Genomic DNA, 18,983 nt, shown 5'->3' on the forward strand with positions numbered 1-18,983 from the left:
ATAGTGGATGAAATGCCTTTTATATGCGATGGAGATCGCTTCTAATGTTTTTCCTACTAATTAGATCTTTCTCTCTCCTAATGTCTCTTCATGTCTTCACAAATCTCTTGCCTCCAACTCTCGAAGGTGTGCTCATCATGAGACTTGTTAGGTATAATTAAGAGTGTTAATTCAGTATGGTATCGAAGTCTAACATCTCATAACGATATCGTACCGTACCAAGTATAGTATCATTTTTTCATATCGATATTGTATCTCGAATACGATTCCATTTTTCCATATCAATACCGCATCGAATTGACACCCTTAGTATATATCTAAATTATATACCCAAACCCATCTTGTTAAGACAAAAAATTTTGGCAAATAATTTCTGATCTAGAGTATGATTTAAGATTGTGGAATGTTATATTCCATAAGTGAAAAAATAGTATTTATTCTAGAAACAATTGATGAATTAGTAGTCAACATTGATTATCGTTATGATGATCCGGAACTTTCTAAAGACATGTTCAGGCACTGTAAAGAATATGAGTTACTACTTATTTTCTTTTTCTCTCTCAATGGTTATAATTTTATTATTAATATTTATCACTTATTAATATATTTTATTTGACCCTGAGTCGTTGGATGTTTCATTGGGCACTCATGGGCATTCTCTTCACCAGAGAAAATCCCGAGAGGGTTCCAAAGAATAAAAGCATCGATATACGTGAAGCACTGATTAATTGGAATGTGTTGGAATGCCACATCAGCCTTATGCTAATAGAAATTGATATTTCAATCTAGGGAAAAAGAACTCTGTCCGGGAGTGTGGCTTACACCAGTATAATCATGAGTCTATCTCTCTCCTTCCCATATGAAAAGATACCTCTGCCCCCGGACATCCATTTCATTAGCGGTATAATAAAAAACCCGACCATCTTGACCTGGTCCTAATCCGTCCTCAGCCTGGCCTGTATGCACTTAATAACCCACTAGTTTTTTTTTTTTTTTTTGAAAATAACCCACTGGCAAATGCACTTAATAAATAAGGGCTTTATTAAGTGGGTTTGGGCTATCTGAATACATAAATTTGGGTTTTTTTTAATATATATATATATTAAGTGGGCTCACTCTTTATTTCTCGGATTTTAATCTCCCTTCTTCCCCATGTAAATGACAAAAATAGGATAGGTGGTTGACTCTCACAGTCTCACATGTACGTTTACTTGTTGGTATGTGCAGATGAATCGAACTCAAATTTTTTTCCTGTCAAGTTTCCTGCTCGGTATGGTTTTCTGGTTCCTCTCATAAGGGCAAAAATAACGACTTAACCATACCCAGAAAGTGTATTCGAAAAATGGGTTAGATCGTCATTTTCACCCCCTATGAGAGAAACCGGACAACGTACTGTACTGGACAGGGAACCTAAGAGGATAATGATCCACCGAACTCTGACTTTCTTGTGGGGGCATAAGCGCAACTAAAGTAAACAAGGGTTAAATATTTAACCTAACTTCCTTTTCCCACATGAATCCATAACCATAAGCACCTCAACCTCGATTTATACGGATCTTTATCCCTTCAATTTCTTCCATTCCATCTAATAGGGAGGTGGAAATGACCACCCTATCCCCTGCCCAAACACACTACTCGAGTGGGGTCCACCTCCCTCTATTAGAGGGAATTGAGGAAATTGACGTACAGTCAAATTAAGATGATAATTTTTCCGATATATATACCATACCTTTAACCTAGCTAACTTCCTTTCCCCACATCGATCCGTAACCGTAAGCACCTCAACCTCGATTTATACGGATATTTATCCCCTCAATTTCCTCCAATATTCCATCTAATAGGGAGGTGGAAATGAGCACCCTATCCTATACTCAAACACACTACTCGGGTGGGGTCCACCTCCCTCTCTCTATCAGAGGAAATTGAGGAAATTGACGGACGGTTAAATTAAGGTGATAATTTTTCCGATATATACCATACCTAACTTCCTTTCCCCACATGGCCACATGGATCCGTAACCGTAAGCAGCTCAACCTTTTCTGAAATGTTGCTGGCAGTGGCTATATATGGTGGTTTGGGAAAGGCGAGAGAGAATTGAACGATATATAGAGATAGACCTCCTTAGGAGTGAGGAACTACTCACGTGTTCTGTTATAAAGGTCTTCAGTCAGTTATGCCATGTGGCATTGTATGTATGCTGTGCTCTCTCTCTCTCTCTATATATATATGTAATTGGTTACATTTGGTTAATTAATGAAAACCATTCTTATCATCAAGAGCGACGACGTGCAGAGGCAAATGCAAGTATTTATGTTTCTTCATAACACAACTCCATGATACACATTTGTTTGATAGAATGATTTTTTATGATCATTAATTAATCTACTCCTTGAGAGAGAGAGTAGAAATACATATTTGTCATATGAGGACGAATTTTATGTCTGAATGAAGAGATATTTATGAATAATTAATATACTATATATTAGTTCTTCTATCATCTTGACTTATATATATTATTCCATCACTTTGCCCACATGCAGCTGGTTGATTGATCATCAGCAAACAAATCTTCCATGTACGTGAATCGACATCCCGGCCAGCAATAATTTGGAATTCCAATTTCGGCAAAATTTTTGTTGAGATTTCAATTACTGAAGAAGGAAGAGTAAGAGATCGATGTAAGTAAATCCAATTTCTCTGTTAATAAAAAAAAGAAGAGTAATTTAGGTATTTTAAAATACTAGGTTAGACTTGAGAGGAGTAATATAATTCATTTTTAGATACCATAATAATTTTCATTTTTCTTTCCCAACCTTTACTTTTTTCATACAATCCCAATTTCTCTTCGATCATGACCTAAAAAAACAGTGGTGGAATGTGATGATCGATGTCAAAACTGACATCCAACCACCACCGGTTGAACTAGGGTTGCAATAGGGTTGGGTTTTATAGAACCCTAGCCCAACCCTATATATGGGAAACTGTTCTCGATCTGTATCGGGGCATAGGCTGCGCTAGACACATGGGGGTGGACTGATCTTTTTGTAAGGCTTAACCATATATACCAGTAGGCTTAACAATTAATGGAAACCTGCAGCTTATTTCATTCCCTGCATGACCTAGCTTTATTCTACCTGTATCCATCTTTCCTCATATGTATATATTTTGTCGTTGTTTCCTTTCCAGTGATATATATATCTACCAGCCCAGTGTCATCATAGCTCTAGCAACAGGAGAGGACATATCTGAAGTTATGGGATACCCACTTGATCCATTCGAAGAAAGATCGCTACTTTGGTTACTTCCAGCAGGTATTTTACATCAGTATTTCTTCTGTCTTTTTTTTTTAAATATGTTTACGGGAAAAGGAACGCTAACCGCGCATGAAATGACCGGTACACCTTTGATCCTTTCCGCTTTTCTAAGGGGTGTGTCAGTCATTTCGCACGTGCCGCTGTGCTGAATGATTCACTAATTAAATTATTTTTGGTGTGAAAGATATTCATGCAGAAATATGGCAACCAGCTGATATAGAGTTGTTCTCGGACATGCAGAAAACTTCATCTTGTAAACAGGTATGGTTTGGCTTTATTTTCACAAAATTCAATTCTAATAATATTTGGTAATAACCTGATAATTTTATTTTTAAATTTTTATTTTTGATGTTTAAAAGAAAAGTATAATTTTATTATATTTTAATTTTTACAGTTCTTGGCGATGGAAAATAATGATGAAGCTGTGAATATTGATTATCATTATGATGATCCAGAACTTGCTGAAGACATTTACAAGCACTGGAAAGAATATGAGGTACCATTTATTTATTTATTTTTCTCATTCAATGGTTAGTGAGAAACCCTTTCACATACACGGTTTATACGACCGTAATTGAAAACTTTCCTCTAATTTTATTAATTAATACTTCTCATTGAATATTTTATTTGGCTAAATAGGGCAATAATTTACCTAATATGGAGAGGGTTCAAAAGAATATAAACACTGATATGCGAGAAGTGCTAATCGATTGGATCGTGGTGGTATGCGATATCAGCCTTTATATATACTAAGATCGATATTGTTGTTTCAATCTATTAAAATGTTTTTTAGTCTAATTAATTTTACTTCTTCATAATATTTAGGCTTGTGAAATATGTAATCTGTCACCGGAGACCTTCTATTTAACTATCAATTGTATTGATCGCTACATTTCCAACACTGTGATACAAATGAGTCAGTTACAATTAGTTGGAATTGGTTGCTTAATGATAGCAATGTGAGTTCATGTTCTATATATTATTTTTTATTAAAACAAAATTATGTCTCAGAGATATGAATAATAATAGTTCTTCAATTCCTTTGTTTTTTTTTTCTTCTAGTAAGTATGAGGAGGAATGTCATGGGTCAGCAATGGAATTGGTTCTCTATCTAACCAAGTATACATACTCCAAAGAACAGGTACAGGTTTCTCTCACATTTTCACTAAACCTTACAAATTTTAATTTTGTAGATCATGTGATATATCTTTCAAAATGTTATTTGCAGATAATAAAAATGGAAGAAACTATTCTTAGTTGCTTGCAATTTGAACTAGCAGCCCCAACAGCTCAATGTTTTCTAAGGTGACAATGAATTACTTTTATATATTTTTTCCTTAATGTTATACTAGGCTTTAATTTATAATCCCAAATTATATAATAATTTGTTTTAATAAAATGAATAGGCGATTCTTGTTTGCTGCTCAAGTAACTGAGGAGGTATGCATTCTTTATACAACTCTTAGTGGTTTTGTATTTATTCTCTCTCTCTCTCTCTCTCTCTCTCTCGCTCTCTCCATCTATATTATTAAAAAAAATATTGATTTCACCTATTGTTTTTCTTCAGATGCTATCTTGGGGAGTGCTTTTTGAGTACTTAGCTAGCTTTCTTATGGAGCTATCCCTTTATGACTGCAACATGCTCTTTTATCCACCATCAGTGATAGCTGCTTCTGCAATCTTCTTGGCAAAATATATACTATATCCCAACACACCTCCATGGGTAAGTAACATATGTTAATTACATTTTGAAATGTGAATTATCTATCAACATTTTCATTCCTATCACACATTGAATTAGAGGAGCTAAACTAAGGACATCGGTTTTAAGATGGAGAGATTAATTCATCCAAAAAAAAAAAAGGACATCGGTTTTGGATTGATGGTTAAGATCGACCACTGGTCGTAGCGGTGTTTGGGGTATGTTGGTCACATGTTTGAGATCCCTCCTCCCCTATCACTTGCAATAAGTCATGTCTTTTCTGGAATAAGTGTTGGTCCTTCGTGGCCCCTCCTAGCCCCTTGTGGGTTGTTGTTCTGGACCCTTCATGGGTCTGTCCCTAGTGGCCCCCTTGTGGGTCACCCCTAGTTGGTTAAAATCTAGAGAAAAAAAAAAAAAAAATAGAAGGGCTAACCAAAGATGATTTTTGTTTGTTACAGACGACCACTTTGAAATATTATACAGAGTATGAATCATTTGAGCTACAACATTGTGTTGGGCATCTCTTTTGTCTCTTCAACTGGAACAAATTTGACATAATCGCACCTGCAGTCAAGGAGAAGTATAGTCAAAGAAATGTAATTAATGACCTCTCTCTCTTTCTCAAATTGGAGAAACATATATAGTTGAATTGTGTGTAAACTCTATACTAACATGTTTTCATTTTTTTTCCACTTGTAGTATGATTTCGTAGCCATGATGGACTTCCCCCCACCGATACCGATCGAGTATTTTTCATGATTGAAGCATCATTTACTGGATTTTCAAGTGCTGAAGACCGACGATTTGTTAGCGAGATATCAAGTGCTTTGATTCATTCTTCAGTTTCTAGCTCTTGCACCACACTAGCTCACGTTTAACTCTTTGGATTTTGATATTCTGTTTTTATTTTTTTTCCTCAGATTTTTTATTTTTACTTGAACATTGATTTGTATTATATTTTTATAATTAATAAAATTTCGGTGGTACCGTCCACCTTTTCCAGTTCTATATTTCCATCGCAGATGAATTCCTTCTCTACTCTAAAAACCAATCTTAGCTTGTATTTAGTTCACTCTTAGTGACAAGCCATAGTCTCACAAACTGTTTGGTATATATCAATGTCGGAATAAATTATGGGTTTAGTACGTTTCCTTATAAAGTGAGAAAATAAAGAAGAATCGTACCATTCAAATAGTTCCACAAAAAATTTGACTGTTCAAACAAATTTTACATCGATTCTGTTGATCATGAGGTCCAAAATTTTACATAGATTTTGAGTGCTTTCAAAGTTGTCATGTGATAATTGTTGGTGGTTGTATTGGGTGGATGGGAAATGGTTCCTACAATGAGCGTGCAGGGATCAAGGTTTTAGTACACGGTATTGGAACGGGTATTGATAATTTGTAAAATCGATATAATACCATTACGGTATCGGTTTGTATCGGCTGTATCAGACAAAATTACCTCTGAATCTCCTTAAAAATGAGTTTTCTGACCATTTTACTCCTTGTCTGTAATGTGCTACCAATAAGGTATCGGCACGGTTTTGATATTGATGACTAACAAAACCGGTATGTATCGCCCGATACGGGTGATACAATACCGATAGTTAGAACCATGGCAGGAACTTTACCCAAAATAGGATATGTTGAAAATTTCAATGTATTAGATGAGGGTGCATCTTGTTGTCACCAAATAAGTGAACCAAGAAGTTGTCAATAAGTAACCCATTCACCGAGGGGCGAGAGAGGGTGGGAATCGGTCTAAGAAAGGTACTTTGGAACAGACTAAAACCTTAAAAGGGGTTTATGAACCCTATGATGGTGGGTGAAGTGTCCTCTATGGGTGGAGGAAAGTTTTATCCTTTTGTAAAAGAGTGTACCTTTTTTTTAACTTATATAATTATCCAAAAATTATTTAATGCAAGGGTAATCTTGTCATTTCACATGGACAGTGACAATTTCACAAAATAATATAACATAATCATAAATCACTTTCAACTTATTTTCAAAATCATTTTTCTCCTATGATTAAAATCACTTTTGAGAATAAGACAAGCAAAAAAAATTGTTACAATCTTGTTATTAGTACAAGAAGATTGTACCTTGGTTACAATTAGATTGTAACTTTTTTTTTTGGGGTCTTATTAGCAAAAATTATTTTAATATTAGTTACAACAAGATTATAATCTTTTTATTTATTTATTTATTTTTACTTGTCTTATTCTCAAAAAGTCATTTAGTCATGTTAGTTATAACAAGAGTTTTTTTTTTAAATAATCATTAGATGATATGGTAAAGGTATGCAAGTGATATTATCCATCCTAAATAAGTTTAACAAGCAAAAATATATATATAAAAAAAAAATGTTACAATTAGATTGTAACTTTCTTTTTTTTTTGGCCTTATTATAAAAAATTATTTTAATATTAATTACAACAAGATTATAACCTTTCGATTTTTTATTTTTTTTTTCTTGTCTTATTCTCAAAAATTATTTTAGTCATATTAAATTTTTTTTTATTTTTATGAAATTTTAATCATATTAGTTAAACAAGATTTTTTCCATTAGATAATCATCCGGATAATATGGCAAAGGTATCAAAGTGATACTATCCATCGTAAATAAGTTTGTTGTTGAAAAAAAAAAATGCAAAATATCTTCAATTTTAATAACGAAAAGTTTGACATGTTTGTTAGTTCTCAAATTTTTGTGACCATATTGACACATCACCCATGACCCATGTGGCATGTTTCGGCCCAAAGGACATGCATAATGTGGCACAATCAATAGAGATGAATCTTGACCAAAATTTTAGCCAATCCACGTGTTTCACTGTCAATAATGAGTAGAATTGTCACACATCAGTCATTTTCTTAAGCCTTATAACTCGAGGACCTTAGATACCTTATCAAATTTTATTAATTAAAAAATAAATCATTTCAAATCGTATGGAATGAACCATAAACAAAAGGTAATTCCCTACCCCAAATATAAATATAAATTAGGGAAAATGATGTACACACCAATGGAGTGTAATCGAATCTTATATGTTAATATCATATTGATCATTGGATGAAATGAAATACATTGCAAATTTTCGTAATTATTATCGATACAACATTCATGATTTTTCCATCATTACTATGAGGACAAATGGCTGTCAGACCCATTACGAAAAGAGGTTTAAAGTCTTAATGACAATGAATCGCCACCTAGAAGCATGCTCCAATTCATGTCATTTCACCAATACCCCAATGTACCCTCAATATACGTTGGAATAGGCTAGGCTCAGGTTTAGAGGGCCTAAAGTCTAAATGACCGCAAGGGACTTGCAAAAAAGATGAGACTCATTCTCTATCTTTCTTAGGGACTTTTAGTAGGGACTAGAGATATTCGAAGAACCTCTACAACCCCCAAGGGGTTTCTTATTTACAACTTAGAAGGTTACCCATGTCTAAGGCAGTGAGGTGCAGTCGGGGTGGCCAGCGGAGGCAGGGATGGCTGGCATGGAGGGAGGGGCAGGGCAAAGGCAAGGAGGGGCTGGGTAGGGGCAAGGGATGGGGTGGCTTGGGATCATGGGAGACAGAAATTATTTAGTGCTATTGGTTGCAATGGAGAATGGGAGAAAGAGGGGGAAATGTAATGGCACTAGTTGCAATGGTGGTAGAGGGAGAGAAATACATCAAGCAGATGGATTGAACGATTGAAATGTTTCCCATCCCATCCAATGATCAATAAAGATGGTAATGTGTTAAAATTCCATTATACACCCGGCTAATGTTTAAATCCCTCTCTCTATAAATCATTTCAAATTGATATAGTGTAAACTTAATCTGTCAGATGAACAAAGCATGCTTCACCTTAAGGGGAATGAGGTTCTTATGGACATACAAATTGAAAATCAAAGAAGAAGGTGGGAATGGGTATCGGAAAGGTATTTTAGAACATACTAAAACCTTAGGAGGGATTTGTGAACCCTAGGATGGTGGGTGAAGTGCCCGCTATGGGTGAAGGAAAACTTTATCCTTTCGTAAAAGATTGTACCAGCCTTTTTTTTAACTTATATAATTATTCAAAAGTTATTAATGCAAGGGTAATTTTATCGTTTCATATGGACAATGACAATTTTACAAAATAACATAATCATCGGTCACTTTCCACTTATTTTCAAAATCTTTTTTCACCTATGATTAAAATCATTTTGAGAATAAGACAAGCTAAAAAAAAAAAAAGAAAAAGATGTTACAATCTTGTTGTAACTAAGGGTTCTTAGTACAACAAGATTGTACCTTGGTTACAATTAGATTGTAACTTTGTATTTTTTGGGGGGTTCTTATTATAAAAAATTATTTTAATATTAGTTGCAATAAGATTATAACATTTTTATTTGTCTTATTCTTAAAAGTTATTTTAGACATATTAGTCATAACAAGATTTTTTTTTTCCATTAGATAATCTCATAATCATCAGATAATATGGCAAAGGTATGCAAGTGATATTATATTATTATCTATCGTAAATAAGTTTGTTGTTAGAAAAAAAAAATGCAAAATATCTTCAATTTTAATAACGAAAAATTTACTAAGACTTTAAATATTCCCCATTTGAGATGTTAGGTGGTTCTCAAATTTTTGTGGCCATATTGGCACATCACGCTTGACCCATGTGGCATGTTTCGGCCCAAAAGACATACATAATGTGCCACAATCAATAGAGATCAATCTTGATCAAAATTTTAGCCAATCCATGTGTTCACTGGTAATAATGAGTAGAATTGTCACACATTAGTCATTTTCTTAAACCTTATAACTCGAGGACCTTAGATACCTTATCAAATCTTATTCATTAAAAAATAAATCATGAACCATAAACCAAAGGTAACTCTACCCCAAAAAAAAAATCCAAATATAAATATAAATTAGGGAAAATGATATACATACCAACGGAGTGTAATCGAATCTTATATGTTAGTATCATATTGACTATTGGATGAAATGGAATACATTGCAAACTTTCGTAATTATTGTCGATACAACATTCATGATTTTTCCACCACTACTATGAGGATAAACGACGGTTAGACCCATTACGAAAAGAGGTTTAAGATCTTAATGACAAAGAATCGCCACCTAGAAACATGTCTCAATTCACGTCACATCGCCACTACCCCTTTAATGGGTAAGAACAATGTACCCTCAATATACGTTGGGATAGGCTAGGCTCAGGTTTAGAGAGCCTAAAGTCTAAATGATTGCAAGGGACTTGCAAAAAAGATGAGACTCATTATCTATCTTTCTTAGGCGAAGAGCCTCTACAACGCTCAAGGGGTTTCTTATTTACAACTTAGAAGGTTACCCATGTCCAAGGCAATGAGGTGCAGTTGGGGTGGCCAGCGGAGGCAGGGATGGCTGGCATGGAGGGAGGGGCAAGGGGTGGGGTGGCTTGGGATCATGGGAGAGAGAAATTTAGTGCGATTGGTTGCAATGGAGAATGGGAGAAAGAGGGGGAAATGTAATGGCACTAGGTGCAATGGTGGTAGAGGGAGAGAGATACATCGGCGGATGGATTGAACGTTTGAGATGTTTCCCATCCCATCCAACGATCAATAAAGATGGTAATATGTTAAAATTCCAATACAGCTGATCTATGTCAATACCATATCAATATCATATCGATTTGAAAATGACCAATATTCGATCCAATACCGTACACTAAACTCATGGATGAAACAAAACAATACAATCTATAGTGGATCCCACAACAACCCACGAACCCTGCTTTTATGTATATCAATGATATCTCTACAGTGACAGGAGTGGTCGTGGACCATACCGCGGATCTGAAAGGTTGACTTATGTCAATAATTAAGTCTTTCTATGGCCCTTAAAATTAAATTAATGTAATATAATTGGTACTTGCGAAATAAGGGAATATGATTAGGAGTATGGAATGGAGATGATTACATTAATACATAATTACATGATTCAGGGCAAGCCAAGGGGTTAATCATCATTAAGTCATATATCTTACGCTTCCTAACGTCCGCTTACGTGGTTTCTCTTTGAGAGAGAAAACACAAAAAAGAAAAAAAAGAAAAAAAAGAAAAAGGCCCAAAGCTGTCCAGTGTCAACGCTTGAAGTGAGGGAGGTGGGTTGCTTCCGTTTTCGGAGGTTAATAGGCAAATAGGGGCTTTAGGTGAACAACGTAACGTCACGTCGTGTCAGGCATGTACACAAAATTCCCCTTTCTTCTCCAACTAAGAAGCCCCATTGTCCCTCGCCCGTCGGACTCGGAACTCTTAACTCGGGTTTTTACTTCTCAACAACAAGATTCATGAAATATTCCCTACTTTTAATACGAAATAGAATCTACAACGGACAATCCCTCCTACCTAACCGAATGATTTTTAAATCTTCACTTTAATCTCAGCCGTCCGCCTTAAATTATTGTAGGCAGGGTTGATTCTTATGGAGTCCTGCAAGAAGGATGCTTATTTGGATCCGGTGGAAAAAGATCCTCTCCATCCAACTTCAACTCTTTTTCAACTACCCATCTAATAGTGGGAGGATTTAGACATGCATCCCTAGGTATTGATAGATGTTGAGTTGTGTGTTCAATCCTTATAACCGTTGGATGGGTGGTTGGAGAGGAGTTGGACGACCAAGTAGTTGAAGATGATCCAAATCTGGCTCCTCTTCAGGAGCATCATTGAGATGTATGCAGCATAGCACAATTGTTGGATGCCCCCTAGGAACTCCTTGGGTGCTGAGCTTCTTGGAGAGGAATTCAATTATCAACTCAGGTGGCAAAAGGGATTGGACTCCTCTCCTACGCGACACGGTATGTAACGCACATCGTGTGATTGGAGAGGCCTCTATCCACACGCCAGCACGTCAAGATGTTTGGAAACGAGCCGGATCCAAACAAAAGACAGTTAAATTTAGGGATGTAAAAAATTGGCCCGCATTGATAGATCGGATCTGAACCAACCCGTTAGTAAAGATGAGGAATGATTAAATTCTATGAAAACCGACCAAGACCAACCGGTTAATGGAATGGAACCTTCTTGCAATTAGGTTGGCCGAAACATCTTCACATTCACAATTCACAAATCACAATGCACACGCACGTGTTTTGTTTTTTAAAGTAAACACGCGTGTTAGAATGTCTCACGTGAGAATACAATTACCAACCTTCCACCCCGCGTATCTAGGACTCGTTCTTGACTTGTCTCGTGTACTGTAAGATGTTTCGGCCAACCTAATTGCATCCAACGTTCCGTATTCTCAAAAAATAATAATAATAAATAAATGAGATTTAACCCTATATATACGATTAGAATATTAATATCGTCAACGGCCATGATTCGCTTTCAAATTTCAGATAAATTAACTTAAATACAAAAAAGAAAATGAAAAATGGGCCTCCACGGTTACAGACTTACAGTGCTGGCCCACCACTTACCCCTCGTACCAAACTTTCTCTCTCGTCTTCCTACGGCCCTTCCTGAACTTGAGATTGTCTTTGTCCATTTGTATTCTTTAAACGCGCGAGGGGGACATACCCCTCTGTGTCTCTCTCTCATAGTCTCATGTGTTGATATAAATAAAGGAAAGTTCTCATTCCAGTTCCTCTCTCTCTCTCACACTCGACCGTGAAAAAGCAGGAAACAACAAAAATCAAATCGAAGAAGAAGAAGAGAGAAGGCTTTAGAGATTCTGTGCGAGAAGAACATAGGGAGGTGTCGAGAAGAAATTAAATTTGACTAAAAATGCAGGCTATGGTGGAGACTTCGCTTCCCTTCGATTCTCCGAGCTTCAACAGCTACTCTAATAACAGGCTTGCAGAGATCGCAGCCAAAGTCACCGAAGAGTTCATCCATGAGTCCTCCCAAGAAGACGAAGAAGATTATGAAGTAGAAGAGGAAGGATACGAAGAGGAAGATGAAGATGAAGAAGAAGAGCTTCACCCTACTCCTACGCTCTCGCAGAGCTTAATCGATGAACTTCCTCTTCCTCCTCAAGAGCAGAAACAAGAAGAGAACGAGGACGATGGCGATGACTTCGAATTCCCTGTTTTCGGCAGAGATCCTGATTTGTCACCGAAAACTGCCGATGAGATTTTCTATAACGGCCAGATTCGGCCGATCTTCCCTATTTTCAACCGGAAACCTCTCATCGCCGACGGTCACGACTATGATTCCAAGCCTCCGAAAAATCGCTCGTCTCATCGTCACCCTCTCAGAAAACTCATGATCGAGGAGCGCAACAACGATGACCCTCCGTCTTCCTCTTCCTCTGAAGCCGACGAACTCGAAAGTGTTCCTGACGGAACTTACTGCGTTTGGACTCCGAAACCTGTCGAACCATCTCCAGAGACATGTAAGAAGAGCAACTCCACCGGATTCTCAAAGCGAACCTGGAAGATCAGAGATCTCCTCTACCGTAGCAACAGCGAGGGTATGGATACCTACGTTTTCCTGTCTCCTTCAAAGACTTTGATGATGAAGAGGAATGACAAAACTGAAAAAGCGGCTGACAGGGTGGAGAACGACAAATCTTCTCACCACCACCACCACCACCAACAACAACAACAACCAAAGGAGAGGAGCAACTCTGTTCCCGGCCAAGTTAAAGTCGCCGCTGCGAAGGGGAAAGTGAAGAGCAAGGGAGGATCCAGCGAAGCAGTATCGGCTCACGAGATTCATTACGTTCGTTACAGAGCTCTAAAGGTGGAAGATCGTCGACGGTCATATCTTCCTTACAGACAAGAACTGGTTGGTTTATTCGCGAACGGGAATGGTGCGAGCAGCAGGAGTCTCCATCCATTTTAGAGCATACGGGTGTGTCTTAATTTGTTCTTTCATATTTTTTTTGTAAGCAATTTATTATTTACGATTTTCACAGGAGTTGGGTGTGGAAACTCCGATCAATCATCACTGATCAAAACTGTTCTTTTCATTATAAGAGTCTTGATATCCATGGATTCCAGAAATTCAAGTCGGTTCTTGGATTTAATAAAAATTTGGGGAGGGGTGATTGGTTTGGAAGAGATTTTCTCTGTATCGGTACAAAAAACACAAAATTTGAAATACCAAATTACTATTTGTTGTAATTGCAGAATTCATATTATGAATGAAGAATTTAAGTTGAAAATTATATGCAGAGTGTATGATTTGTGTATAGTTATTAGTTAGTGGAAAACACAATGAGGATTCAGATTGAGATTGATATTCTTTCCCTTTCTCAAATTAATTTTTTCTTCTTTAAGGGAAGAAGGGTGGCATGGTTCTCTCCGTTTACATTTGTTTTGCTTTTGGGGATGGATTTCCTTTCTTTCTCATTTGTTTCTTCTGGATTGTAGGACCTTGGGATTGGATAATTTGGGGGTTAGAAACTTTTAGAAGGTGGCAAGAAAAACTCAGGGTTAGAGTTGTGAGGTGTGAAAATGAAAATATGGGGAGCATCAGCACAGATGATGAAGGATTACATCCAAAGGCCTAATAGTTTAATAATTTTCTTCTGTAATTTGATGAGAAACTTGGAATCTGGGATTCCCCTGTTATTCTTATTCTTATATGCGGTATACATCATGGATTAAAATTATTTTAAACAATTGAGTTTGTCTCTAATCTAGTTGAATTTGACAGTTAATTAAGGTTGAGATTTTTTTTTTTTCTTTATTGAAAAAATAAATGAATATCCGTCATGTTATGTGGAGTTGATAAGATTAAGGTGACAATTTGGGACCGAAATTGGAAACTGTCTAACCCATTTGTTAAAACTCGGAACCCTTTTGGACTTGATAAGATTAAGGGTGTCAATTTGGCAGCATGCGGTGTGCGGAAGCCCATTGCTACTAGGAGGTATTGGGTTCAAGTGTCTTAGTTCACATCTCCCATCTCCCATAGAATAGGATAAAGTAGAAACCATCAAAAAATTGATGAAATGATTACCCTACCCCCGTTGAATACCCATCCCATGTGTCTGGGCACAAGCTGCGTTGTGGCACAAAGAACATCAGCCCGAAATTCAAACTAACTTTTCTCATTGTTGAATGGGAAGTTTATGAGAGTGGTTCCAATGGTTCAAGTATCAAAAGCCTAATAAAGAACTAGTTAAAATTGGAACCACCAAGACCCTTTAAGATACATATTTAATTTTAGGTAATACTTAATTATTGTAATGGGAGAAAGAACGCTAACTAATTGTGTGTGGCGCATGGCCCGTGTGCCTAGACACTAGGCCACATGAAAATTATTGTCGCGCCCTATGAAAAGGTTGAAAAGCCTAAGGGTGCGACGATCATTTCACGTGGCCCTGTGTCTAGGTGCAGGGGTGTGCGACCTAATAGTGTTTTTTTTTTCACTTATGATTTGTAAGGGTTATCTGGTAATTATTAAGAAAAAGTAAGTTGTTGATGTTTGATTATTTGTATAGTTGGGAAGTTATTTGTATATTTAGGAATTGTGAATTTATTTGAGTGTTTAAGCATGGTTTGAAGTATCGGTATTGGATCAGCCACATCAGATGATCTATACCTGTATCGGCTTAGGTCGATCTCAATACTTGGTTGATCTCGTTTGGAGGAACAATATGGATTGGGGGGGGTTTAAAACTATCAAAAAACCTAGTTTTTAGGAAAACCAAGGGCAAAACTGTTTGGTAATTTGTATCGATAACGTATCAGTTTCTGAGATGGTTAATACAAAATCTGATATCATGCACTAAATCCATGTGTTTAAATGCCCATAACCGTCAAGGAACCGAAATTAGACTGTCTAATTATTAAACATGATTAGATCCTAGTTTGGAATTGGGACGATTCTCGGATTGGCCCTTTGGAACTCGAGACTTTCTAAATGACACTTCTATATGTGTATTTAAAATTTGACACTTCTTTAAATTAAAATTTTTAAATAAAAAATGTAAAAGTATTTTTTTTAAAATAATTTAAAAATAACATATTATGTCATTATAAAAAGTTATCATTGCCATACATATTTTTTAAGTATATATGTGAAATGACAATATATATCCCATTGAAAAAAATTATGTGTTACTTTTAAAAAAATAAAAAAAAAAAAATTATAAATTATTTTTTTAGTAAACAAGATTTTAAATTATTTGACACTTTGAGATATGTAACTAGAGAGAAAATCTCATCACAATATGATGTCATTGAACTAAAAGGCAATTATGTCTCATTGTAACCAGCCGTGGTTACACAGCAAAACCTTTCCAATAAAAAACAAATAAAAAGAGTTTACTTTTCTTGTTATGTGGCCTTTACTGCTGCAGAGAGTCATCATAGAAGGTAACCTAAATCTGTAAGTATGTAATAGCCAAATTAAAAAAGTTAAATCATTCTTGAAGGCTAAACATCAATCCTTCTGTGGTTAGTGTGAAGTGTAAATCAAGAAGAGATTTGTCATTTTATGGGTTAGCTTTAGCTAAGGTGTCACGTAATTATCATTATCTTTGGATTTTAATTAATAATAAGCATAAAATGGATTGACTTAGGTGGGTGGAGTGTTTGACTTCTGGAATGAAATTGGTATTTTATTTTTGATATTAATGAATAATTTAGGTTTAAAAACTTAAAAAAAAAAAAAACTCATCAACTGGCCAACCTAAGGAGAAGACTTATCCAATAATTTAATTTAATTCAATTCTTACTAGAAACTTCTATAGAAAAAGAGTTGTATTGGCTTGAAAGTTCTTTTTCTCAAAAGTTCAGATTGTATGCGGGGCCTACAATTACCCAATTAGACTTGGGATTGTGCGCCCTTTTTCTCTTTGGTTCAACTGGTCTGAGCCAGTCAACTTAGGTTGGGAGTTGGGACCACCCAACTTTCTAGACACTTTTAATGGGTTTTAGGTCACCTAGTATTTGGAAGATCTGACCTTTAAAACAAGTAAGAGAACCTGGTTTGGGTCTCATTCAACTTATTCGGCAGGCAAAGTTATCGTCAAGGCCCTATTGAGAGAAGCTTATATTAAAGTTTTCCACATCATCCTCTCTCTAAGGGACACTCAAATTTTAAGGTCAATTATTCATTATTGATCTAATAAAATTTCATTTCAATCCAATATGAAGATATTAAAAGTTCTAATTTTTTTTAAAAAAATTAAATTATACAAGTGTAATTTGACCATTGAAAATATAGGTGAGATGGAATCCTAAACTGGACACATGGCTAATCCATGTGTAAACTAGCCCTCTATATGGCACTATGAATTCTTTTCCTCTGTCTTTCTACGTGTACAGGGATGGCATAGTCATCACATGGGTTATTCAAGTTCTTAATGCCTTCATATATATGAAGAATTCTCTTCACAAAATGCCTTTTAAGGTTTTGGGTTGAACCCTCCAACATTGTGAAATGATTTTATGATATTTAATATGGGAAAAAGAATGCTACCTGATCGCGTGGATCTTGTACCACAAGAATATGCGAAAGTACCACCCTCCTCCCCATGAAATAAAAAACTACATGTAAGTTGGTGCTCCTATGTGGGTTCTCATTGGCCCATGTTGGTGCAGGCACTACACAACCAAACAACGACCTCTTGCCTTTAATATATTATTTGTTAGAGTAACATTTGAAGCAATTGGACCAGTTTTTCATCTATTCAATATTTGTTCCTGCCGATTGAACCCAGGTCGTTCATGATGAAGTAACAAGAGATTGATCAATAATATAGAGCTTTAAAGTGGAAAAAAAATCCTCTCCAATTCCTCAATAGTGCACTGCGGTGCAGTTTGGGGCGGAGAGATCAACACTTGTTAGGCACGACATCTAATGATGCTGAGTTTGTAAAAAAAACTGGAACAATAAGCTCACCAAGGGTCAACCTCATTGCACCATTGAGGAATTGAAGAAGATAATAATTAGTTTCAAACTGTGGTTAAAAGTCCAAAATTTTTATTTTTGAGGAGGAGGGTAAAATAATTATCTTGTCGTATGCGGTACGGTGCGCAAGAGTCCATGATGAAGAATAGGATTTATAGCAAGAAGCATGAAGAGCGCAATCATTAATCATGTGAAAGAGAGAAAAAAGTGATTTTAACCAAAAAAAAAAAATAGGGATGAGCATCTATTTCAGTGGTCAGTGCTTAGGAGTCAGATAACTCTTGCCTCATAGCCCTTCCGAATGACTCCTCTCTGCACCCCCCCCCCTAGCAGCGGCAAACATAATGCTGGATATTTGGCCATTTGGGACCTTATTCCCCGTGTTGGGGCTATTTCCTTTAAGTGGGTTTTTAGAAAAACGAACCATGTCGCTGACGTCCTAATTAGAAAGGCTCTATCTTTGATAAGTAAAATAGATTGGTCTATTTTCACCTTTTGGCTCTTGGATTTGTGTAATAGGTGTCCTTGTAATTGCTTGTCTAGTTCTTTAATAAAATTTTTCTTTATCAAAAAAAAATAAACAATTGCTTTGATAGTTGGGTCTAGAGTAAACTTAAGGAAAGTGAAGAGCTTGACCCACTTACCCCACCTTAGGTTATGTTTGGCCGACAAAAAATGGATAGAAAAAAATGAACATGACTAATATAAGGAAGATTCCTCCCATAAGGCAAAAATCACACAATTGATTTATTATTAATTTTTTTTATGAAAAGCAAAATATTATAACTGGGAAGAAGAAACAAACAATGATTTGATTGATTTATGTATTTCTCTACCCTTCGAATTATTTCTCTACCCTTCGAATTAAAATTTTTTGATTTTTTTTTTTTTCAATTCATTTCTTGCAAACAGAAATCAGTGTCCGGTGGGTCCTTGTCAGCCCCCGGACCTAGCACCCCAAAAAAAGGGATTTAAATCATTTGATCTGCTGGTGGATTTTCAAGTACAAAATCCGAGTACAAGTTACAAAATAAGCCTTGGAAAATGTGTAAAATGAAACTGACTCGAGTTTTGAGCATGGTTTGAGATAAGGGTGTTAAAATCAAAT

The 18,983-nt window shown here is 36.0% G+C and overlaps 1 protein-coding gene across 1 annotated transcript; it reads left to right on the plus strand.

The window, feature by feature from the left end:
• The first annotated feature begins 3,253 nt into the window (after nt 1–3,253).
• LOC122654129 lies at nt 3,254–14,009 on the plus strand. The gene is made up of 8 exons (XM_043848106.1): nt 3,254–3,311; nt 3,499–3,575; nt 3,709–3,810; nt 3,954–4,037; nt 4,140–4,273; nt 4,377–4,455; nt 4,543–4,609; nt 12,969–14,009. Exons 1-8 carry the CDS (start codon nt 3,254–3,256, stop codon nt 13,850–13,852), a joined length of 1,485 nt encoding a protein of 494 aa, XP_043704041.1. The 3' UTR covers nt 13,853–14,009.
• Nucleotides 14,010–18,983: the final 4,974 nt, after the last annotated feature.

The sequence above is a fragment of the Telopea speciosissima genome, chromosome 3, assembly GCF_018873765.1.
Source record: "Telopea speciosissima isolate NSW1024214 ecotype Mountain lineage chromosome 3, Tspe_v1, whole genome shotgun sequence".
Taxonomy (NCBI): Eukaryota; Viridiplantae; Streptophyta; class Magnoliopsida; order Proteales; family Proteaceae; genus Telopea; species Telopea speciosissima.